Source organism: Sander vitreus, chromosome 7 (genome assembly GCF_031162955.1).
Source record: "Sander vitreus isolate 19-12246 chromosome 7, sanVit1, whole genome shotgun sequence".
NCBI classification, from domain to species: Eukaryota; Metazoa; Chordata; class Actinopteri; order Perciformes; family Percidae; genus Sander; species Sander vitreus.
In genome coordinates, this window is record NC_135861.1 from 23,122,931 (window position 1) to 23,149,101 (window position 26,171).

Below are 26,171 nucleotides of genomic sequence, written 5' to 3' on the forward strand. Positions count from 1 at the left end.
GCCAGCAGGGCCAGCCCAACCAGTCCCCCACTTGGCCGGACACTATAATGGGCATGGAGGGTAACAGGTCAGTGCAACATCTGTATTCATTCCTGATTAGCTGCAATAACATCAGGAGGGAGTTTATACTAAACCTCATTTTTTGTGTGTGTGTGTGTGTGTGTGTGTGTGTGTGTGTGTGTGTGTGTGTGTGTGTGTGTGTGTGTTTTAGACGCCAGTTTGGAAACACCTTAGATGATCTTCTGGTGCCTCCCACCACCAGTGAGGGTCAGAGCGACGAGCGGGCACTTCTGGACCAGCTGGACTCTCTGCTGAATAACACAGACGGCATCGCTCTGGAGGAGATAGACCGAGCCCTGGGCATCCCAGACCTCGTCAGCCAGGTAGGTCATCATAAAAGACGTAAAGAGATAAAGTAACGACACTCTCAGCTCAGTGCTCTTCTAGATCCCTCTAGAAGTAAAGTGAAAAGAGAAATGACCAGTCTGCATGTCATGACTCTTCTGACTCTCATCTTTGCATTAGATATTTCAGTCATGACTCACTGTGTTCAGACTGTTCTCTCACTGAAGGGAGATAGATGAGCCCAGAGGGATCTGACTGTGCTGCTTACAAAAAGACAATTACAGAGCCAACCAGTTGGAAATTAATCAATTAGATGGAGAGGTTTGACAAAGTTCTCTTTTTGTCCTCTTATCCTGTCTGCTCCAGAACCAGGGAAGTGAGCAGCAGCTGGAGCCTTTTCCAGGGCAGGACCCATCCATGGTGCTGGACCAGAAGCCTCTTTATGGCCAGGGCTATCCCGGACCCCCCGCCATGCCTATGCAGTCTGGCTATGGAGGGAACCCCATGCAGGGACAGGCCCAGCAGGGTGGGTTTGGGCCCATGCTGTCTCAGATGGGCCAAGGTGGCAGCTTCCCTGGTATGGGTGGAATGGGTGGCATGGGGCACCCTCGTGCCAACATGATGAGACCCAGGATGATGACAGCCAACAAGCCCATGAGGCTCCAGCTGCAACAGAGGCTGCAGGGACAGCAGGTATGTTAACAGGAAGCTCACTGATTCGTCAGCTTACATGCAAACAGTTAGATGGTTTCCCAGTTGACCCAATACTAGATACTAATTCTAATCTAACCATGTTAGTATGTTGTGTTCTAACACTGGATAATTACAAATGTATGTGTATACAAATGCCATAAATGCCAATATGCAGATAGGAACTTGGAAACACATAGTATACCTGCTACCAATGGCTTTTTTTAAGTTTGCTTAAGTGGCGTCTGATGCATTATGTTCTGTTATTACAAGACCAAGAAAGTGGATCAAATCACTTCCGTTCTAAGGTCTTTACTCTGGCTTCCTGCCTCTCAAAGAATTGACTTCAAAATACTACTTTTGTTTTATAAAGCACTGAATGGTTTAGGGCCAAAATACATTTCTGTCTGATCTGTTGCTACATTATCAACCATTCAGACCATTCAGGTCGTCTGGGAAAGGTCTGCTTTCTGTCCCCAGAGTCAGAACTAAACATGAAGAAGCAGTGTTCTGATTTTATGAACAACATATCTGGGACAAGCTCCTAGAAAACTGCAGGTCTGCTGCAACTCTGATTCTAGATTCTTTTAAATCAAGGCTGAAGACATTTCTTTTTGATGCTGCCTTTTTTCTTAATTTCTTTCTTAGAAAAAAAACACTAACTTTTATTATTGTCTTATTCTATTTTAGCTGTTTTTATAGTCTCTTTAATTTATGATTTATTAACTGCTATTTAATGTTAATTCATTAATTTAAAGCACTTTGAATTGCCTTGTTGCTGAAATATATAAATAAATCTGCTTTGCCCTGCCTTCCAAAAATGTTAGTCGTACAAGAGATTTCTTTTCTAACTGCGCCATCTATGTAAGCATATATGTATTCATCTGTAAATATACGGTATGCAAATGGGACACGGTCAGAGTAACATTTGCTCCTCCATCTTATGTTGCATGTTTATTTTTCCTTTCTTAGTTCATGAATCAGACACGGCAGGGCATGGGCATGAAGATGGAGAACCCAGGAGGCAACCCTGGAATGAGGCCCAGCATGCAGCCTGGCATGGGAGGACAGGTAGATGACAAAAACCCTTTGGTTATATCTTACAGATGAATCAATGTAATACTGATTTTGTGATATAAGACTTTATAAGTACTGATCCTTTCAGCAGACCTAATTGTCCGTCGTAGTCCATTCTTGTCCTGTTTGGTAGTCAATTTAAACCAGACACTGATGAACGTACAGAGAACAGACTGCTTAGAATCTAGACTTAACCGATCCTGTGGCAGGTTGAACCTCATCAGCTAGTGCAGGAAGTACCTGCTGAGCACAGAATTTTGTCCAAGAGAGTAATAGACCTTATCACCCAACCATTTTTTAACATTACATACTGTTTATTTTATAACCTATATTTTTTATTAAAGCTCGAAATATATTTATACCAACAGTCAACCCTCCTCAAACTCTCTGATTATGTTTGTTTCATGCAGCAGGGCTTCCTCAATGCTCAGATGATGGCTCAGCGCAGCAGGGAGATGGTCACCATGCAGATGAGGAGGCAGCGCATGATGATGCTGATGCAGCAACAGCAGCAGCAGCATGCGGCAGCAGCCGCTGCTGCAGCCGCAGGAGGATTCAGTCCCCCTCCAAACGTTACGGCTCCTGGTGGCATGGAGAACCCTATGGGAGGGCCAAACATGGGCCAGCCGGGCCCCCAGCAGTTCGGCTATAGTGGGAACTATGGTGAGTTTACTGAGACCGGCGCCTAACAGAATACTGCTGCTCCCTGGTGGTTAGTCTGTGTAGTGCAAGGTTCTGGTCTTACATTTGTCATATTAAAAAGAAGATTGGCAGGAATTGTCAGATGGCTGTCCATGTACATCTCCCTTGTCTCTGTTTTTTTTTAATCAGACCAAATATTGTTATTGAAGGGATAGTAAGTATCCGAGCACACTCCCAGGCAACAGGATAATCATCTATCTTCATTTATCACCATATGACCATATCACCATGTCTATTATCTATTTCCTGTGGAGAGAGGAGTGAGCTGAGGCTGGATGATTTTTCTCCTCAGGGATGGGCCAACAGGGAGACCCCTCGTTCGGCCCATCAGGCGGCAGTCCTTCTAACGCCATGATGCCCGGCCGCCTGGGGCCTCAAAACCCCATGATGCAGCAGCACCCGCAGGGCGGTCCCATGTACCAGGGGGCAGATATGAAAGGCTGGCCGCAGGGAGGCATGGGACGCAACAGGTATGAAATCAAATACATTTATGTCAGGTACTGCAACACTGTGTTGTCAGATAAGGGATAAAGTTTGGCTTCAGTTTTTCTTTTCTTGAATGCATACAGTTAAACCCATCAATCCTTCCTGTCGCTCTCCTTCACCAGTTCGTACCCTCAGCAGCAGTTTAGCCAGCAGGGACCTCCGGGGCAGCAGCAGTTTGGGCAACAGGCGAATCCAGGCCAGTATGGGGGCATGATGATGAACGGGGGCATGCCAGCCAGCGGAGGAGGAGGTCACATGGGCCAGATGGGAGGGCAGATGGGTATGAACCCAATGGTGATGGGACGCATGCCGATGGGGCCTGATCAGGTAGGTGCAGAGGGGAGGAGAGTCTGAATGCTTAAAGGACAGGTTCACATGTATTCAAGTTTATGTTACAATACAGACAGCATCTCGTTGCGTCCTCTTCTTCTGCAATGGTTTAGTGGCACCCAACTGGAGAATTAGTGCCACCGGCTGTTTATTTCAATGAACCAACTACTAATAGTTGCATAATGGTAGTGGATCGAAACCTGCATTTGTTTGCATTTTCTTTTGCCGATTTTCTGGAGGTTCAGTTAAAATTTGAGGCTATATTTGGATGGAAACATGTCTACTGTCTGTGGAAACACAAAGAGGGAATTTTGTAGTAAAAAGACTGTAACTTTGAAAAAGACCCATTTTATTTTCCAACCCAGACTGTTGAAGTTTTATATTAACTTCAGCTGAGGACTGAAGATTTATTCCTCTTGCTTAAATTGAAATTACTTAAAGAAGAGATTTCTTTGCATCCAGTATAGACAGAAGGAACAATTACATCACCAATAACCATTTCAATGTACACCTGGGCAATTTGGACAAATGTGTGAACCTATCCTGTCTGATTCTGGTAGCTGTTTAGAGGACAGACAAAGCTTTTGGTCAATTACACTTCCTCACCTTTTGTCTCTTTTCCTCCTCTCAATCCAGAAATACTGCTGAGCATCGTGACAGAAGCATTTGCCTCACTGTGATCTCTGTTCAGAGTTAGGACACGGCTGCAGCACTGGAGTGTGTGTGGAGGACCAGGCGGTGTGTGTCTGTGTGTAGTGCTGCACTCCCACCAGACGGGGGAGTGAACTTCCTTTGGACTCACGGCCAGTAATGGCAGTCTGGCAACCTGGAGAAAACAGACATGAAAACACGCAGTGTTCATAAAAATCAGCAACACTGTGATGCGCACATAAATCCTAAGACAGTCAGATAGATGTGATTCCTCTCGTAGACTGTTTAGTTTAATGTTCCTCTCTTTTATGAGCGGTGTGTGTGTGCGCCTCAGTAAACACACGTCGCTCACTGGACCAAACGGTGAAGGTGGACGGACACTTGAGTCGATCACAGACGTGAACATGGACAAATGTGTTAAGACATCCTCTCCTCTGTCGAATGTACCACAAAACTGTGTTCAGATTTAAAATGTAGGATTCCTCTCTTGTTTCTGAACTTTGTGGGATTTGTTTTTACCCGCCGTCTCACTGCTGCTCCTGGAGGATCTCTGCGTACGTAAAGTAACCGCGGTTCTAGATGATGAGCCATCAGATTTTGACACTCAGATGAATGTCATAAAGCAGTAGCACATTGTTTTGTCCTCCAGGATGCCGCTGGGCTAGTACGAGTGAATTACTTGTTGGCTTATTGCACTTTAAGGAAAGGCCAACATCAAAAGGATTGTGGCAATATAGAGGCCTTTACCCAAGAATTAATGCATAGCAGCAGTTGTTCATTTGTGTGTGTGTGTGTGTGTGTGTGTGTGTGTGTGTGTGTGTGTGTGTGTGTGTGTGTGTTCCAACTTTTCCTCTCTGGGTAATGGGGGCTGATTGGAAATAGGTTACCTTGATGATCTTTGTTCTAAAATGAGAACCAGTAGAAAGGCAGTAAGCACACATTTTATCCAACGCTCTCATCTTCAGTGGAACCGATTTATTACAACCAGAGAAACAGTTTTTAAGTCATTTTAAAATCATTCTTGAAACAAATGGACAATTAATGTTCAAAACACCACTTATATTTATACAGATTCCTTACCGTGATCATTTAATCATTCAAGAGGTAATTTTTAAATCCAATTGTTGCAGATATTTTGGTTACCAGGCACCAATTTACAGTGTTACTTGTTAAGTGCAGAAATAAAATTGATTGCCAATTATGAAATTATGTCTATAGTAGCTCCCCCTGTAAGAGAAAAGTGTATGTTAGATTTCTAGCAATATTCCTTCCTCCTGGTTTTCCTCTGAGGACAAAGCTAAAGTATCATTTACTCAAAGCGACGGCACTGCAGTATTAGACATGATGTCTTGTTTGGAGCTTTTTTTTTTTTCTTTTGTCTGTGAATATGAATTGTAAATAAGCTTCAAATGTACTATATATAAATATATATAAGCTTTTGTAGGTCACATACTGTTTTTGCACAGATTGTAAGGCTTGATATTTAAAAGTGTAATTTTCTTAATCCATCATAGGTCAGCTTTTATTTTCAATACTTTAACCATCGGTTGAAAAGGAAGGACCTCCTTTTTGTGAGCAGTACGTGTAGATTTTCTTTCATACTGCCACTTTCTTTCTCTCAGAAAGCACTCTTTATTTTCTGAGGGCATAGTCTTAGCTAAAGAGGTGCTAGTGTGTAATTTTTTCTAAATAAATTATTTTTCTTTTGACAAATAAAAGGAAACACAAAATATGCCTATACAAACAGAGTTGACACATGATTGTGTTAGGCTTCTAGGGGCCCAGATGTCTTACCAGTATGTGGGGTTGATGTTTTCTAAACCGAACCTCATGCTTCCATGTGTGACTTAAAGTTTCACTCCTGAGATTTCTGTGCTTTGACTTTTGCAGATACGATCGTTCGGCCTCAGATACAAGACTTTAGAAATCAGCCCCACCGTATAACTGTCCATAAGTCCTTTTGGTTCATTCACAGATGTTTAATCGTGATGGAAGCAACACATTAAGTAGTTGGAATCCCTAAATTACCTGTCAATCTTATGACAGGTGACATTTAAGTTTGCCTTTATTTTTATTGGATTTTCCTGTGATGCTTTTGTTGAGAAATCTACCTTTGAACACATGCTCAATCCAAAGATTTTTGTTTGTCATTCTGCATTGCTTATAAACAGTTCCTGACGTAGATCGTGCAAGTACTTGTGTGCTTTTACTGTCGTACATAACCTATAATATACATTGAACTAAATATGTTTAATTGCATATATGATATTCCCCCATCTGTATGACATAGAGTAGAGACGAGTCTGGTTCTGCTGAGGTGGTTTGAGTTTTTGTTTGTGATTGTTTCTTCCTTTCTGTAGAACTTATGGCCAGTTGAATTGTGGTGCTGCAAACGGTTATTTCACAAGAGAATGTCGAGATTTTTTACGCTGAAAAGGTTTCATGATTGATGTCATTATGTCTCAGAATAATACTTTGGAGATGTTTTTAAACCCCAGTCTCAATGAAGAATATGAAATCTACATATTTAAACAAAAGCAAAAAGTCTGTGTTTTGCTTTAAAGGAAAGAAACTCCTCTCAGTGCATCATTAGAGCTAAAGAAAAGAGAAACACATCTGGGAAACATACTCATTATTACAGGATGTAAAATACTATTGCATTTCTTTTTCTTACCTTGTTTCTTGATGTTAATATCGATGTAAATACAAATTTATATTTAAACATTACAATGTCTCTGTTTCTGTCTCTGTCTTTTTGCACATGCATTTCTACATTTTGTACATGACTCGATGATCCTGCAACCACAGTTCAGTCTGTCAGCAGGCAGCAAGCAATACCGGAGATTTAACTGGAAGTGTGTTTTACCGCAGAAACAGGACCGTGTGTGTGTGTGTGTGTGTGTGTGTGTGTGTGTGCGCGTGCGTGCGCGCAACTATATTTGTGGGGTTCAAAAACCAGGAGTCCAGTATACTTGTGGGGTCCCGACAGCTTTGTGGGGCCAAAATGCTGGACCCCACAAGTTTAAAGGGCTGTTTGAGGGACTTGGTTGTAGGATTAGGGATAGAATTAGGTTATGGTTAGTGTTAGGGTAAGGGTTAAGGTTAGACATTTAGTTGTGATGGTTAGGGTAAGGGGCTAGGGAATGCATTATGTCAATGACGGGTCCCCACAAAGATAGTGCCACAAACCTGTGTGTGTTCTCGTTCTAGACATGTGGAGGAAGTTTAGAGTGTGAAGGACATCTGTGTGGCAGACTGGCTGTTGTCAGTGACGGCTGCCGTCTGCAGACTTCCTTTTATCTGCTGTTTGTTCCCTGCAACTGGTCACCTTCCCTGTGAGAGCTTTTGTCATCAATCATCCCCCATTTCTTCCCCTTCTTTTAATGATTTTGCTCCCCATGAAAAGATCGCACACCTCCAGGCTGTCCAAACTTTGCTGCTGTTACAGGTAACCAAACCTACAGAACCCCGTCGGCCCATTCAGTCTATCTTTAAATAACTTTTCCTTTTTAGACATGAGTGTCATTTGTATTGAAATTACAGTGTCTGTCAGTTTAGGATCGGCTGCCAGGTTACTGGCTGACTTACTCAACCCTTTGTAGCTGGACAAATGGTTTGACATTCAGTGGCAATTTGTGTTTCATTTGTGTTTTATGCTGTGATGATTTTATGCGTTTTATGGGGAAGAAAAATTGCAGTGTTTTAATTTTTGAATAAATGAAAATGGTTTGATCTTCATTCGGTAACACTTTACTTGAAGGTATCTACATAAGAGTGCCATGACACATGAACCCTAACCCTAACTTTAACCCTAACCCTAATTTGTCATGACCAAAATCGAAGGACACTTAATGACAGAAGTGTTATGTCATAAATGTTTATGACTTGTTTATGACATGTTCATGACAGCATCAACTCTTATGTAGATACCTTCAAGTAAAGTGTAACCCTTTATTCGTTTTAGCCTCATCTGCAGCAACAACTACTGGATGGATTGCCATACATTTTTGAGCAGACGTTCATGTTCCTTAGACGATGACTCCTACTGACTTTGGTGATCCTCTGACTTTTCCTCTAGCGCCCCCAGCAGGTTCACATTTCTGGGTTTTTATAGTTAGTTTTCGACAACTCTGGCTGCGTTGTCATACAATTTGATACAGACAGTCATGTTCCCCTCAGGATGACCTGAAACCCATTATGTGATCTCTGACTTTTCATAACTTAAATTTCAATTTGTCCCAATACTTTAATTTTGCAGGTATTTGGTCATAAACCAATGTTATTCCCACCAACCTCAGTTGTGCTTTGTGTTTAGCACTAATTAGCAAATGCTGCTAGTGTAGCTGTAGACTCAGTCTTGTTCTAGTAGTGGTGGTAGTAGTAGTAGTAGTAGTAGCAAACCCCCAGTTACACCAAGGTTGCCAAATACTGACAATGGTGACATTTTACACAATGTAGCTGACTGTCTTCTGAAGTTGAGACTAATCTATTCCTCTGTCTGTTTGGTCTCCATGGGCCTTAACAATTTTTGAAAGTTAAAGATTGGACAAAAATAAAAACAACCCTTTTGTTAATGAATAGATAACCTTCAGTATATTTTGTTTTATATCAAGAGTCGTTTTTTTTAATTGAATTTCTATCAGCTGTTTTGATCCCGGCTTTCACTGCCTCCTCCCAATCTACAGTAGCTACAGTCCAGACAGTTTCTCCACAAAACCATGTGAAATATATATTTAAATAATCTCTTATGACTCATATTTTTGCAATATTTACAATGACATTTGGGGCATGCTCTTCACTACAGTAGATATACAATTAATCAACTGTGTCTACATTTTATTGGCAGAAGTGTTTCAGTTGCTATGCGGGGGTTTCCTGTGTGTGTGTGTGTGTGTGTGTGTGTGTGTGTGTGTGTGTGTGTACGTGTGTGCGCGCGTTTGTTTCCGCGTGCGCGTGCGTGCAGCAGGGTGGAGCAGGAGGCGGGATGCTCCAATAGAAAAGACGCACCGCTCGTCTATTGGACCAGACGCGAAGTGGGCGCATGCAAGACGCGCCTACCGAGGCAAGACTTTGCTTTTTTTTCTCCGAGACAGGCGACATGAGGTTCCAAGACACCTGTCAGGAGGACTACACATCCAGAAGCTGTGTACGAACTGGAGGCTGCGTCTTTAACCGTTTAACCATGGGCGCGCTGTTATCGTTATTGTAGCCTCTCGGTGACCAAGTTATTCTGCTGCTTTCTTGGTTTTCTTTGTATTATTCCTCTTTATTTCCTCAAGCCGCATGAGTTCACCGCTGTTTTTAGGCCAGCTGGTCGGGGTTCCGTTAGAAATAATGCACCCTACCATGGAGAAAGACACGACTTACACTAAGATCTTTGTCGGCGGGTTGCCGTATCACACCAACGACGCTTCACTTCGGAAATATTTCGAGACTTTCGGGGACATCGACGAGGCGGTGGTTATCACAGACAAACAGACGGGCAAGTCCAGAGGATATGGCTTTGTGAGTTAATTTATATTGCTGTGTTCTGGTAGAGTAAATCAAGAGTTGAACAAATGTAGAGTGAAATATGGGGTTTAATTAAGGTTTTATCAGCCACTCTGGCTTGAATTGGATAGCCATGGGATTGAGAACACACTAGATCTGAGATCTTCAACAGGGGGTCCGGGACCCCTAGGGGGTCCTCAGGGTTGCAGCGGGGGGGCACCAAATTACTGATCAATGGTTTAAAAAGAAAATATGTCTGAAAATATACATTATTCCTACTAAAGTAGTAAATATTATTAGTAAAGAAAATGTTTTTTTAATGTACACAACATTGATGATATGCATACTGGCTTATAGCTAACGTAGCCATCCACAGATACAGTTAAGCTTAAGGATTCACTGTGCCACATTTCAACATTAAAACATGGTGTATAAATATATGAATATGCCAAAGAAAAATTGTCAGCACCATAAAAATGTATGTGTAAAGGCTTTAGTCCGCCCTACACGTCACTGTATGCCCAGTTTAATATGCAACATAATTTTATACAATATATGTAGTAGGGGGTCCCTGCCCCGTCTCTTTTTAAGCTAGGGGTCCTTGGCCTAAAAAACGATGAAGACCCCTGCACTAGGTCATGTCTGTAGCAGCCGGTAATGAGTTTGAAGCGACTTTATCTTTATAGTTAATTGTATTAGGCTATCCATATTGCCTTGGACACACTGCCACTTTGTTGCAGCAGCAGCCATGTGCAGTGTGTCTGGTGGTGGCAGTCACATGCTTGAAGCATGAGTAGCAGATTATTTCTCATAAGTGTGTCATCAATTATCTCTGCGGTCCCAATGCTAGCAACAAATGAGCACGCAGACAGACGCACAGTATACGTATACAGACAGTAGGACTATAAGTAGACAGCATAAGGACACACTGGGCTGCTCTATGTGCAGAAGAAAGTGTGAAAGAGAGAAAGGGGGAGGGGGTGGGGGGGCTCCTTGGCCACAGAGGTGTGACATGTCAGTTGGCTCTGCAAGATAAGGCTGCAGTAGTTTCATTTTGACTTCCTCCCATGCACCCCTTCCCCCCCTCTACCAAGATGTGTTTGGTTGTTTCTATGAGTGACTGTGAGTTTGTGCGTGAAAGACAAAACGATAAGAAGACATTATTGATGTGATTGGACTAATATGAAGCAGTTCAAATGATCTCTGCCTCTATAGCCAGAGAGCCAGTCAGCTGAGGCGACCAGAGTTGTGTTGAGTTGTTTTAGGACAGCATGCTCATTTCATCCCTGACTTCCTCTTTAGCTGTCTTAATTCCCTGCAGCAGCTTCTTGAGCGATCCTAAACCATCCGCTGCCTCTGTTTGCATAAGAGTCCAGAGTCTGATGCTGCAAAACGAAAGGAAGCGGGACCGGTTTTACTTTTAGTGTCCCATTTATTGGTAGTGGAGCTGTAGTTTACCATTAAGTGTAACTGCTGTGTGTGTGTGTGTGTGTGTGTGTGTGTGTGTGTGTGTGTGTGTGTTAACCTTCACCACCCCTTCCCACTGCTATCTGCCCACTCCTCAACTCACTCCCTCAAGGTAGATTCCAGTATCTCATCCTTGGCAGCCCAGTCTGAAAAAACAAATCTTCCTCCTACATAAGCTCCACTGGAAGCATTAAAACACACTAAATAGCTGTCTTCATGCGGTGAAGTCAGTGTCTCCTCACGCATTTAGCAAAAAGATTGAATCATTCGAGGAGAGACAAGGACAGCAGCTACCTCAGGGCCGCCCCTCCCTGCTCTAGCTCTGGTGCTTCATTATGTTGGAATCCCTACTTCAACACTGGATAGAGAATATTTTACATGCAATTATGTAGCTTAAAGAGTGATTATTAATCGGTAATGGTGTGACACCGTCAACAGGTGACCATGGTGGACAGGGGAGCAGCAGAGCGGGCGTGCAAAGACGCAAACCCCATCATCGACGGCAGGAAGGCCAACGTGAACCTGGCGTACCTGGGAGCAAAGCCTCGCAGCTCGCAGACAAGTAAGTGTGTTAAATTACTGCTAAACACACAGGATGTAAAGAATCATGTCAGTAGTTTTTTTCTGGACCTCTTTCTGTTTTAGCCTTTACAAATCATGTAAAGGCTGGTGATATTCTACTTTTTTATTGTAAACAAACTCCAAACGATAGTCTTTCTCTGAATACTTTCTGGCTTCAAATACGAGTTTCCTTTTTTAGAGGGCTAATTAATTGATGTCCTAACATCCAGGTAGCCAATGGCTTGCAGAGACTTGAGGCTTACTCAAGAGCCATAGTCTACCGCAGTAAACTTGAAGTTTTCTGTATTTTTTAAGTGAAATATATTGTTTGCTACTATTACATGGTGAAGTGTTGCATTCACAAACTACTGCATGGTCTAGGGAGACTAAATCTGAAAGACAACCTGGAACAGCTTGGATGTCTTTGGATGAATGTTATAGATTACTGCATTAAAAAGGTTTGGTGTTCAGAATCTGGCTTTCAAATATCGCATCAGGAAAACACAAGGAAAGTAATCAAAATATTCTTTTAATTGCGAAGACATTACTGAAGGATGATAGTTTAACTTTGATGAAAAAATAAAGGAAGCCAAATGGTCAGTGTCGAGTCTCTTCAGGTCTCTGTTGATGGTGGTTTTCATGCAGTATTAAAATGAATGGAAACCCACAGCTGCCTGGAAGATCAATCAATCTAAAAACGGATAAATGTGTGTACACATTTGAGGTTAGTGTGATTAAACATGCAAAACCACTGGTATTCTCCTTTCAGTCAACTGTCTCTGCTCATTCCCACCATACAGTCACTCTTTGTGTACTTGATTTTATGCACAGCTTTCATCCGCCGGGCTTTTTCAGTGTTAACCACCAGCACACACGCTTTGTGCTTCCCCTCCGACGTCTCGCTGCACACCAGACCTTGACAGCAGCGCTCCCTTGCTGCTTCATTTAAAGCTCGCTGGCTGAAATACCGTTGAGTGTAGGTGTGATTGACAAACACTGGCGCCAACAACAACTGACTGTGTGTCCTTATTCTGGGGCCAACGCTGCGATGCAATTCCCCAAGCATGCAGCTGATGGGAGATGGCAGCGCTTGGTATTTTGTTATTGTGTGTGAGAGAGAATAGGAGAGGGAGCGAATAAGAAGAGCAGGAGGGGATGGGACTGTCAAGAGCAAGAAATAACAGTACCACTGTCTCCTCTTTGTGCTGGTGAAGGACAAAAATGTGCATTTAGATATACGTTTGAACAAAAAGAGGCGTGCTGATGGAGTCATGGCTGTACAGTAAGAAGAGGAATAACAGAGGAATGAATATCTGGAGGAATGTTGACATGAAGAAGGGGCAGAGAAGAGGAGGATATGTTTCTCCTTTCTTACTCAGCCTCAGCTGATTCCTGTTGAACTTTGGAGGCAGGGAGGTCACAGATGTTTGTGTTCAATAGAGTGCATTATTATTGTGTGTGTATTGAGTGTGTCAAGCATGTGTGTATGCCAAGGGAATAACAGATACCTCTGTATACATGCGAGACAAACAAGCAGAGGCACAGAGGCAGAGAGAATTGGCTCTGTCCTTGTCTGCCCGTCTCTCTCGTTGTCTGTGCAGCCGGTAGCTACAATATCCCTCTTCACTGCTGCCTCTCTTTCTCTTTGTCTGCAGGTCTCTCTGTTGGAGTTCAGCAAGTCCATCCTACGTGGGCTCAGAGGCAATATGGGTAAGACGGAGAAGAATCAATACCTCTATTTCAACCTCTCTCTCTCTCTCACCTGCCTCCTCCTCAACACAATACATCTCACTCCTCCATTCTTGACATTTGTGAGCACTCGCTCCTGTTCTCCACTCGGGATGTGGTAGTTAATGCTAGTCTGCAATGTGAAAGAAAGAAAACAAAAAGCCATCCCATACAGCGCACATGATACTTCAAATATGTGTTATCTGTGCCTTTTGATTTGTCTTCTGTTCTCTCTCTTTCTGGGCCATTAAACACACAAGAAGCTCAATTCTGAATTTCTCTCACGCATGACTTGGGCTTTACTGAGGCAACAAGCCATTTAGTCAAACTTCCCTGCATCCCTTCCCATCCCTCTTCACACACACACACACACACACACACTCATCTCTTTTTTCTTCATGTTTGTGCACGCAGAGACATTATAGCATATCTTCATAGTTCATAGTCCTGTGTTAAGTGGTTACAGATGTAGGCCTAATAAAGGTAACTACACGCCAGGGCTAAAGCCGTCACTGAGATACAGTACGACACGGAGACCACAAGAACTGTGATTGGTCACATTTTGATTTCTCCTGATGCCCATGAAGAATGCTGATTGGAAGAAACTGTTAAGGACAACTCTCCTTTGCAGTAACACACAACTAGGAAAGACACTTTCACTGCAAACCTTCTTAAAGTACAACACGGCTTGATCACATAAGTTACCTGTGTCTGTAGCTTTGCAGTGGTCCTATTAACGCGTGGAATCCAACAGTAGACTGCGTTGTGAAATACTGTGAATACCTTACCTGTGATAAGGGATCACAAGTATACTGTATATTACTTTGTGTTAAAGACTGGTCTGGTTATTTCATTCAAAAATAGTCTCTCAATTGATTTCCCAGAAAATTTACTACATCACAATATATATGGCAATGGCAGTATAGCATTGCAGACCGGTTCGCAGCTGACTGTTACAGCGTTCCCCTAGTGGTGCTAAAATAGCACGGAGCCCATCATTGTAAATTATCAATAGTTTAATTTCATTCAGACACTTTTCTTTCATTGCTTTGTTTGTTCATTTAAGTTGAGGGGAATGTTTGAGCTGTTTTGTTTTATGTCAGCTCAGACAGCTGATAGATACATACTGCGCTATTCAATTAAGCAGAGTAGTTGCAGTCCGAGAAGGGTGAGGTTCATTCCAAGGCAAGACACTGTATAATTGTTTCAGTTTTAATCAAAGGAGTAGGCCTAGGTTGGATTATTTCTATTTTGAGCTACCTGTTCATGGAGCTGAAAGTGCACAGAATAACGAAAATATACCATTGATACAAACCAACTGGAATCCTCGCTCTTTTATGTGGGTAGGGCCCCATATTAATCTTTGAAACGGGCCCCCAGATGCATAAGGCTGCCACTGCATTACATTCACCATGATGGAGGATCTTTTCCTCCTAATGTTCTGGAGAGCCGAACAGTGGCATCATTGGAGGTGCTGGTGGTTTTCTCAGCAACTTGACTTGCCTGGAATCCTGCTGTAATCCACATGTGACCGGCATTCTGCCTCCTCATCCAGTTTTTCTTAATTTTCAGTGTGAACTCAAAAGGAAACCTTAATGACTCAGTTGCTGAGTGAAACATGGAGGATGATTCATTCCCAGGGCTGTTACAGACAGCAGAGAAACACTGCAGGTTGAACTCTACAACACCTCGGTGTATGAGTATTGTTTATGTGATTTTAGATGAGGATATTGTCAACCAGTATCATAGCTGTCTTTTGTTCTGTGTATGTGGGCGTGTTGTCTTTCACAATGAAATATCTGCTATTTGGGGAAAAGAGTGCAAAACATGTTTTCGTCTAAAAGTTTTCCAACCTGGATCTTCTGTATTTTAGAGGTGTTTTTAAGGAATATGCATGATGTGGTGCTATGGAAAAAGAGCTCTGTACACTGACTTTCTGCAGGATGACAAGTTCTCATCCTGCGGTTACAGAGAAGTCCATTAAAAACCTCAACTGTTCTGAGTGCTATTAATATTGCAGTCCTCAATTTCTGAATGAGTGATGAGGGAATTGAGGCTGACCCAGATGAGTCTCTGAATGAGCGATAATAGGTTGATTGATAGTCTCACGCGGTGACAACTAAATAACTAACTAACTATCTAACTAACTAACACACCCGTAAGGCCAGCGTACACACACAGAAGGTGGCACTTTGTTTATCAGAGTGGAAACACATTTAGGTCTGCACCTAATGATGATTGATTTTATCATCAATTAATCTGTCAATTATATTTTGATTTATTGATTAATCCTTTAGTCTATGAAATATCAGAACATAGTAAAAAATCTGAGTCTGATGTGACATCTTCGGACAACAGTCCAAAACACAAAGATATTCAATTTACAAAATGTAAAATATAGAAAAGAAGCAAATCCTCCAAACAAATCATTAACACACAAGTAGTAAAAGTCAATATATCTCCACTTCTGCTGCTCTGATTTCAACCTTTTTTTCTTATCTCTCACATGTCCAACAACTCTGTGGCATTGTAATGCTAAATGGATGGAGTTCCCCTTTAATCAACTAATCATTTAATTAGCTTTTCTTTTCAACAACACATTCTGAAGGCGAAATCTGTGTATGATTTATCTTGTAAACCTAAGTCAGTTTGTTTGATGGTTTGGGTATTTGGGTGGAAATCTAGAAGAAGAAGAAGCGATACCAGTTTTGCCAACAACTGTAACCTCAGGAGATCTCAGTACTGCACAGCTGCAACATGTGTTGTGCCTTGAGTGAATGGAAGACTACTTTTTCGCAACAGGAAACTCTCTCTACATGTTAAATTACTGTCACTGTTGTTATTTCTCTCCACCTACATGTAAATTGAAAAGCCAACTAATCAATATCTATTCTTTGTCTAAAGGAGACCTGAGGCATTACTAATTCTTTAAATTAATTGGCACCCCTCTGTGGTTTAATTCCTCTAGATTACAAAGTAGACACGAATTATATGTTTAAATAAGGGATAAATAAACCGTACAGCCTGTCAAATCTTTCTCTTTTCCAGTTTTAGTGCATGCTGTCTAGCTCAAATCTCTCTGCTCTGAGGCTAGATATGTATTTGACATGATCAGTATGACTGCAGTCAGATTCAAACATTTCTTGGCAAAGTGAAGGACTTTTATTTTAGGAAGCTATTTCTTAGGTTTTAAACAGGCCTGTGCAGCTGGTAAAGAATAGGAGCCAGGGATGTACCGATCCAGCTTTTTCTCTCACAATACAGATTACCGATTATCTGAAACCAGTGCTATCTTTTTCCTAATTTAAAATGTTTATACTACACTTACATTTTTATGTAAGGTGACAAGACACCAGCGATTGTTGTTGTTTTTTACATTCATTCACATATAAATACATTATAAATATTATTACATAGGTTGTTGGTTTTAATTGTGACATAAACTAATATTCAAGACAGAGCAAAAACATTTCAAGGACAAAAAAAACATACAGAGTACATACAGGAGGAAACAAACTACCAAATACTAATGCTAATACTAAAATATGGATTTGTCACATCTGGCTGATAGTCGCTTAATAAGGTCAGTATCAGTCCTGATACCAATCCGGCAGTTGGATTGGTGCATCCCGAGAATTCACCCTTAATCTCACTACATGTGGTTTTTAATGAGATTTCTACGGTGGCCCTGAAGTGCAAATCACAAGAGCAAATAGAAAAACGCAACAGCAAATCATAAAACACAACGGCAAATAGGAAAACACAACGGCAAATATGAAAACACGACAGCAAATAGGAAAACACAACGGCAAATATGAAAACACGACAGCAAATAGGAAAACACGACAGCAAATCATAAAACACAACGGCAAATAGGAAAACACGACAGCAAAAACACAACAGCAAATATGAAAACATGACAGCAAATAGGAAAACGGACTGTCTCTCTGTTAAAAGTAGGTGCGTTTCTGTGTTTTTCACCTCTCCTTCCTGTTAAAAGACAAACAGTCCGTCTGTCCAATCAGGAGGGTCCGTCCTCTGCTAGATAGGCCCTACCTTTTCCGGTAGAAGTTAATGCCGTTGTGTTTTAAAATTTCTTGAAGTGTTTTCATATTTGCTGCCGTGTTTTCCTATTTGCTGTCGTGTTTTCATATTTGGTGTCATGTTTTCATATTTGCTGTCGTGTTTTCCTGTTTGTTGTTATATTTTCCTATTTGCTGTCGTGTTTTCATATTTGCTGTCGTGTTTTCGTGTTTTCATATTTGCCGTCGTGTTTTCATATTTGCTGTTGTGTTTCCCTATTTTCTGTCGTGTTTTCCTATTTGCCGTTGTGTTTTATGATTTGTTGAAGTGTTTTCCTATTTGCTGTCGTGTTTTCCTATTTGCTGTCGTGTTTTCCTATTTGCTGTCATGTTTTCATATTTGCTGTCGTGTTTCCCTATTTTCTGTCGTGTTTTCCTATTTGCCGTTGTGTTTTCCTATTTGCCATTGTGTTTTCCTATTTGGTGTTGTGATTTGCACTTCAGGGCCACCGTAGATTTCAAGTCTTTATATTTTTATCCCAATTTAAATTTTTTCCAACAAATATAGAAATGAGTCAAGTATGTTTTTGGGTTGAAAAAGCACATGATAATCAATTAGCTGGGAGGAGACCCAGGACTAGGTGGAGGGATTATATCTCCAACCTGACCTGGGAACGCCTCGGGATCCCCCAGTCGGAGCTGGTTAATGTGGCTCGGGAAAGGGAAGTTTGGGGTCCCCTGCTGGAGTTGCTGTCCCTGCGACCCGATACCGGGTAAGCAGACGAAGATGGATGGATGGATGGATGGATGGATGGATGGATGGATGGATGGATGATAATCAATTATTCCTGTGCCTTTTAGCACTCATATACTATACCAAACTGATGTAAAATAAATGGTTAGATCCCACTCTGTTATAACAAAATCCTCCTAATCACACCTCTAAAGCTCTTTAAATAACACATGATGTTTAATGTGTGTATACATAACGTGTTAATTAGCAAGCTGTAGAGGAGCTGGTAGGTGGATTTTGCCTTTGGACAGAGCCAGGCTAACTGTTTCCCCCTGTTCCAGTTGTTTTGCTAAGCTAAGCTAACCAGCTGCTGGCAGTATCTTCATGTTTAACAGACTGACATGTGAGTGGTGTCGATCTTCCCATCTATTCCGTAGCAAGAAAAGCGATTAAGAATATTTACCAAAATGTCAAACTATTCCTTTAAATACCTATATTAGATCTATCTACATATCTAAATGATCTGCAGGTCTTTTGTTGCTGCTTTTTCCCCTTTGTCTTAACCACTGTGGGGATCCCAGGGGGCTTCAGGGTCTGACACTTACACAGTAAAAAAACAAATAACAAACTCAAACAAAGCACAGCCCTGTCTGCTGCTTTGGCGTATTTGCTTTAAGTTTTAAGAGGACAGAGGACGGGCTGATGCCAAATGTGGCTTTAAGGTATTGCTGAGTCGTGGGAGAGTAGGGAAGGGGAGGGCTGTTGCCCATGGCTGCCTGCTGTCTGCCTTTAGCACCCAACGTCTGTGTTTAAAAAAAACTTAAAAAACCTTCTGGTGTTTATTTTTTTTTGAGAAAAAGAAAGGAGATGAATGTGTGGTGAGTCTGTTAAATATGGAGGGATAGCAGTACTTCCTGTTGAAGCAGTGGAACAGAGAGGGAGAGGAGGGGTGACACAGACTAACAGCACACCTGTGGCTGGGTGTAGTTGTGGCTAGGTGCAGTGAAGCTTTAGTGCTGGTGGTACATGTGACGCTGGAGTTTGTTTCTGTGTGTGAAATAGATTTATGTTTGAGTAAAAAATGTTCCTCAGTAAGACATAAAACAACACCGACATGTCGACCCCTTTGATGCGTTCAAATCGTGACCATTTTCTCTCTACGTCTCTGATTTTTTTTCACTCTTCCTCTGTTTCCGCTTTGGCTGCCTTCCTCCCCCTCTAAATTATCTTTTTGTCTCAGCCTGAAGTTATCACTCTTCTCTGTCTGGGGGGGGGGTTAGGTAGACAGTGAATCCTCAAGTGTATATTTCTCTTAACCAGGGACCCAATTAGGAGAGGCACTTCTGTCGCATGAAAAGCCTAATTTGAAAAACAAGGAAAAAAGCTCATGGAAGCTTTTCATTGCACAGAAAGCTCCCATTTTGTTCAGTTGTCTGTTAAAAGATGACACATTTTGATTTGCATTTGGATTCTTTTTCAAGTTCTTACCTTTTGTTGTTTGTGTGATGTGAATTTTGAGTCGAAAGTCAGCTTCTGCTCCCGGATTTTATTGCTTTGTTGTATAAAAATATACTAATCTAGATTGGAAGATAACAAGCTGTGACTTTAGGCTAACTCAACACTTCATGAACACATCACCTGCCTGCAGGTGCTTCACAGTAAAAACCTCTTAACTGCCAGTAATGAGTTAGCATGTAGCATTAACACACCGCCATAAATTATTTATTCACACATTACAATGTAGTTGTAAGCAGATATGATAATGTTTATTATTGAATTTGTCAACAACTATAACTTCTGTATAAACAGTTGATCAATGATTGATAACACAGTATACTATTGCTGCAATCATATCGAATGATTTATAATTACACACAAACAAATCATCACAGTGTGTTATTAACTGTTAATACACATAATCATAAATCATTCGCAGGAAGGTTTAAATACTTAAATATGTCTATGTTTTATATTTATTAATCAATCTAATAAATATAAATGTGTCATGCAGGACATGTATGACAACGTAAGACTGCACACCAATATATTGTCTAATAATCATGAACTGTTTATACACAATTACAGATGCTTTATCAGGAGAAGTTTGACAACTACATTAATACATGTCCTTATACTGTAACTCAGTGTTTCTCAAATGGGGGTACGTGTACCCCTAGGGGTACTTTGGAGCACTGCAGGGGGTATGTGAAATTTTTCCTAAATAATTATATTATAATAATGAAGAAGAAGAATAAGAATGAATTAAGTGATGGATTCTAAACATTTGAAATGTAACATTTAAATGTTTTTGTTTAAAAAAGGCTGTTGATTAGTGAATCTATCACTGCCGGCTCTGTATTGTACCTTTTTATATAGATTTTTTTTCTACCAAAAATCTTTTGCGCTGGTCAGGGGGTACATGGCTTAAAAAAGCAATTCAAAAGGGGTACAATATTGAAAAAAGTTTGAGAAACACTGCAACTGATTACAACTGCATTATAGTGCATTATAAACCATTTACGTTTTTACATACTGCTTGCGAATTAAAAAAAAGGAAGTTAAAATAAAGTGTTATTGACTTTTACTCCGAAGCAGCTGCAGATGTTTAACAAACTCCTAACTTACTTACTCCTAATAAAATGATCTAAATCTAAGATCGGATTTTTTCTTGTTAGTTTCTAGTTGATGAATTAGAACTGGATGTTTTTAAACGCTTGTTGATATGCAACAGGTGAAAGTGAGATTATTTAGATTACAGTATGTTAACACAACAAACACAAATCTCTTTGTGTGTAGGGTTTAAAGCACATATACAAAGTATCATGTCTTACACTGCCACGATAATATTCAGTAAACATGTGACTTATTGCACATTTTCTCTACATCATGTAGCCCTGTTTGTACAATATGTTAATTAAAGATGATAAAAATGTCCTTCCTGCTTGCTCAAGCCGTGTGTGTGTGTGTGTGTGTGTGTGTGTGTGTGTGTGTGTGTGTGTGTGTGTGTGTGTGTGTGTGTTTATCAAAAGAGAAAGAGAGGACAGAAGGTCATGTGTGTGCGTCTCCATAAGTGTGTGTTTGTCTCTTTGACTGACTCACCCTCCTCACATCCCTGATCTGAACTATTAAAAGCATGGCTGTCCTAAGGCATGAGGGATATGATGGCAGATCCTTCACCTCTCAGCATCTCTCCCTCTTCTCCTCTCCCTCCCGCTCACTCCTCGCCCACGGGGTCCTGACCTTGACCCTCTTCTCATTCAGTACATTTATCTCTATCTCTTTTATCCCGCCGCCTGGTTTTGAGGAAGGACAGTGAGGGGGAGTGCAGAGGAAGCTGGCTGTGAGGGAGTAAACCCAGAGGGGCGGGAGAGTGGAGTCGGTGGAGGTTATTCTGCTCTCGTGGGTCTGTTAGTGAGCGTATACACCCATGCAGCTGTGCCAATTAGCCCAGCTATGTCTGAACCCCCCATCCACCACACACACACACACACACACACACACACACACACACACACACACACACACACACACACACACACATACACACATCCTCTTCTAAGCTGCTTAACTGACTACACACAGCCTTTTAAATGTGTAATATACTCTTTTCTTTCAGACTTGCATGTTCACTTTTCCGGCATGTGTGCTTTGTAATTGATGTGTTTGCGTGCATGTGTGTCTATAAACCCTGTGTGGAGAAAGGCGAGGCGCAGCTCCCTCTCATACGATGCTGCTGTCACATTGAATCAGTCAGGCCAGTGCACAAGCAGGCAGCGGCACACAGCCGTGGGAATGACACTGCACTTCTGCTCTGGGAGAGACTGACGGAGCTTGAGTGAGAAGAGATGGGATACAGAGGGGTTGAGGAGGGAGCCGATATTAGCTTTGCTGTGTTTTGACTTAATGTGTTGGTTTATGTTATTAGTCTACAGGTTTTCCCTTTCGTCATGGTGATGCTTTCTTGGCCAGGCCTGCCTTACCAGGCCTGAAAGCCTATTTTCTCCACATTATTTCAGACAATATATTTCTGAATTACTGGGTTTTTTCATGTGTTTTTCTCATTGGTTTAAAGTGGGACAAGGCTCACTTATAGGTCGTTAAGTTTGGCTTCAATGAAAATAAGCAGATACAGAAAATGTTGTCTCCAACTTTGAAGTTAGTGGAGGAGAAATTTAACAGGAATTTGTGGGACTTTAGGGTTCCTCAGTTAGACACAGTAGGGGTTAAATACGCCCACAGAAGAGTCAAGGAAGAGTGTAAGTAATGTATATATCTTACGTGTGTGTGTGTGTGTTGAGTATACAGCAGAGTGGGTGTGAACAGACCCACTGCCACTATTTGCTGTGTAAGCACACCTGATCCCTGTTCTGGCTCTGTTTAGGGGTAAGCAGCAGCAGGCCACCTCCTGCTGCTCTGATCACCTCTTTAGACTCAGGCTACTGTCAGGTTAGTGGGTTTGACTGTAGGCGTTGGGAGTGTAAGTGTTAAACACTGTCATGTTCTGTTGTTTTTACTTAAGCAGCATAACCCAGTTCCTCTGATATGATCGCTGTTGCTGTTGCCAGATGTAACTGAGGCAGTTCAGGTTAAGTGGGCAGCCTTAGGCAAGGGCATGAGTGAATACAGGAGGACAGTAGAGCACTTTTTTCTCTCATTATTGTTGTACCAACAGTCTCATACACTGCATCTGTTGTAGAGTGCACAGGCATTCAATTTAAAGACCACATTTTAAATAATTCATTTCAGAAATAACAATTGTGGTTACATTTCTTGTTATTTAGGGGTTTTGTTTTTGAATGGGTGATGTTTTATTTGGAACAAAGCAAGTTTTTTTTAACATTTCTCAGGCAGTGTGCTAATTAAACTTAAACACAAGGGAGAAAGTCTATTTTAAGGCAACAGTGCTGATAATTGCTCTTAAAGGAGGGGGAGGAGGATGCCTTTATAGGACTCAGATTTTAATGTTTTAATGGGATATAAAGAAAAGAAGCAGTTATTGAAGAAACTGCAGTCTGTTGCAGTTGCATGTCTCTGAGTGTGTGTGCCTGTCCCTGGTTACTGTTGTTTAAATGACACGTAATTATCAGATTAGTAGCAGCTCTGAACACACAATCAGATTTTGGATATTCAGACACATTTATGTGGTCAGGTCTTCGTGTGTAATTTTCTTCTATTTTTATAAATCACTCTCCTCTATTACACTTCTGTTATTATTAGGGCTTAACTTAGCATAATATTTGAACAAGATTTTGCACATATACTGTAACTGTACTAACAGCATCAATTAAAAAAGATACAAACAAAACAATCATCAATTGACTGACAATGATCAAACTTAAAAAATACAAGATTCAAGACAGCCTTATTGTCATCATCTCAACGAAAAACATTGCGATTTAGAGATATAAAAATAAAAGGAATAAAAGTAGCAAAATAGTCTACATAAAATAAACATTCTAATAAAAGTACCAAATTTCTTTATGTATAATGACAATTTCTTTAAATAACATTTAAATGATAGTGACATGTCTTTTAGCTTTCCATATCTGTGCACCGTGATATCTTATACAAAAAAGGAGATGAATATTGTCATCCAGTCTGGTTTTATGAAAGTGGTAAGAACATATATTTTTTATATACAGTAAACACACAAAGAATGCTGCTTCCCATGTTTGTCCTCTCTTATGTGGAGTTGTGTATCTGTGAACGCACAGTATGTTTTGTTTTGTTTTGTTTTTTCTAACCTTCTGTCCAAAACTAAAAGCTGTTCAGTTTACAATCAAAGTAAACCAGCAAATATTCATATTTGAGAAGCTGGAACAAGACATGTTTTGGTGTTTTTGCTTAAGAAATGACTGAAATTATGAATCTATTATCAAAATTGTTGCTGATGAATTTTCTCTTCTCAATTCATCAGTTATTGACTGATTATTTAATCTCTAACCCCTGGTCCTCTGTCTGTCCAGATTTGCCCAGCAGTACGTCTACCCCCAGGCGTTCCTCCAGCCCAGCCTGTTGCTGCAGTCCCAGCTCAGCCCCACAGCTGCAGCACTCGCCTCCCCTTACCTGGACTACAGCTCTGCCTACAGCCACTACGCCCCCACAGGACTGGAGCAGTATCCCTACACACCTTCCCCGTCACCCTCTGCTGGCTACCTCAGCTACAGCTTCTCCCCCGGCACGCCGGCGCCCACTCTCACCGCATCCCCGACCCCTCCGGCTGCCATCCAACCTCCTCTGGCTGCACTCACCACCATGTCTGCCGCCCCACAGGCCTTCCTCCACTATCCTCTGCACCAGCCGGATCGCATGCAGTGAGCAGCTCTTAGTGTAGCTGCAGCTGCTGAACTAATGATTCAAAGCAGCGTGACTGTTGACCTGTGACATCATCAGGATAAGACTGGATAAACAGGGAGAGAGTGTGATGTAATCAAAAGGGCTTTTAGAAAGCACTCACATTCCTGTTTTTTTTATATATATATATATATATACAGTATATCATTGTTATTGTAATAATTGATGAAAAATGTTCTGTTGCTGCTGTCATCAGCATACGATCTGAATGTTTTTCACAAGTGGTAGACGTCCGGGACTGGAATTAGACCACTGGTAAAAAGAGCGGACAGGTAAAGACGTTGAGAAATAAGTCTGCTTGACATGATGCTGCGGCTGCAGTTTCTCTAAAGGTACTGAGCCGAATGCTGGATATTAGCCAAGCTGAGAGCCAGTTCCTCTTTCAGAAACAAAGGTCCAATTTCCTCCTCTTCAAGGTTACCTTTCTGTCTATGGCCTTAGAGATCTCTCTCTCTCTCTCTCTCTCTCTTTCTGTACCTGGTTCAGTTTGTGTTTTTTTATTAGACTCTCATCTCAAATGAACAAAATGTTTATTGTGCTCCCTATTTGTTCCTTTTATTTACCGCTGGCAGGTCATAACACGGTGATCATCACAGTTTAACAGAATATGCAATTATGATGATAAAGGATAAGCATGAATGAGGTAGACACTGGTATTTTGTTTTTGTATTGCTACTGCTAGAACATTACTGAGAGAAAGACTTTGTTAACACTTAAAACACAATAGTCATCACATGAAATACCTGCAGTGGCTTATTAGGTTATTTTTGACTCATAACTTTTGGAGTGTCTGGATTTGGTCTTTGGGGACTGTTTGGTTTTATGATACCTAAATTACAAAATTGTCAATACATATCAAGTAAATGTGTTTGGATGTAGGTGATGATGTTACTGAATGTGTGTGAGTGTATTTGGTGTCTGATTCTCTCTGTGTGAGTTGAGTAAGAGAGAAATAGAGCGATGCAGTATACACCAGTGTCAGGACCGAGCTCCATTTCCAGCCCATTGTACTGGTCAGAGTTGTTTCTTTGTTTTGTTTTTTCCAGCTGTAGAATACAGACAGATGCTTTAGCGATGATACTGAAAGCTCATAGTGCTGTGGCACCATCTTAGTAAAGTCATAAACCAAGCCATACATCACATTTAAAACAAATATGCAAAATAAAATGAATATTTCTAAATAAGACGTTTTGAGTGTGGTCGAATTACAGTAATTGTGGTGCAAAATCTGTGGGAAACAGCTTCTGCATGAAACTACCAGGAGACTGGAGAGTCACACGAGTCATATTAGACATTTAGTTGCATCATTGAGATACTTTAAACAGAAGGACTGGTAAAACCCCAGGAAGAGTAGCTGTGCTTAAGGGCACAGCTAATGGGGATCCTATAATAAACTGTTGTGGTGAAACAAACAAGATATACAGTAACTTGTTGATAAGGGATCTTTAGAGATGATGGTAAGCTGATTTTGTTACTATGAAAAGAGCCAGGCTAGCTTTGTCCCTCTGTTTCCAGTCTTTGTGTTAAACTAAGCT

At 41.2% G+C, this 26,171-nt stretch overlaps 2 protein-coding genes across 6 annotated transcripts in view; both read left to right on the top strand.

Annotated features, from left to right (window-relative positions):
- Positions 1 to 7,015, top strand: part of LOC144521110 (nuclear receptor coactivator 3-like) — a 65,982-nt gene extending 58,967 nt beyond the window's left edge. For 4 of the 5 annotated variants that reach the window (XM_078255426.1, XM_078255427.1, XM_078255425.1 and 1 more), the window contains 8 exons: positions 1 to 67; positions 212 to 383; positions 712 to 1,038; positions 2,008 to 2,106; positions 2,523 to 2,775; positions 3,107 to 3,284; positions 3,423 to 3,627; positions 4,267 to 7,015. The exon at positions 1 to 67 is cut by the window's left edge and continues 39 nt beyond it. In XM_078255426.1, coding sequence (XP_078111552.1) covers positions 1 to 67; positions 212 to 383; positions 712 to 1,038; positions 2,008 to 2,106; positions 2,523 to 2,775; positions 3,107 to 3,284; positions 3,423 to 3,627; positions 4,267 to 4,278 — 1,313 coding nt within the window. In that variant the 3' untranslated portion in view covers positions 4,279 to 7,015. The remainder of the gene's footprint in view (positions 68 to 211; positions 384 to 711; positions 1,039 to 2,007; positions 2,107 to 2,522; positions 2,776 to 3,106; positions 3,285 to 3,422; positions 3,628 to 4,266) is intronic. The other variant, XM_078255429.1, reaches the window with a different exon arrangement.
- A 2,295-nt stretch (positions 7,016 to 9,310) lies between these two features.
- rbm38 (RNA binding motif protein 38) lies at positions 9,311 to 25,822 on the top strand. The gene is made up of 4 exons (XM_078255430.1): positions 9,311 to 9,786; positions 11,677 to 11,800; positions 13,455 to 13,509; positions 24,249 to 25,822. The coding sequence occupies exons 1-4, from the start codon at positions 9,565 to 9,567 to the stop codon at positions 24,598 to 24,600; spliced, it is 753 nt and encodes a 250-aa protein (XP_078111556.1). The 5' UTR covers positions 9,311 to 9,564; the 3' UTR covers positions 24,601 to 25,822.
- The last annotated feature ends 349 nt before the right edge of the window (positions 25,823 to 26,171 follow it).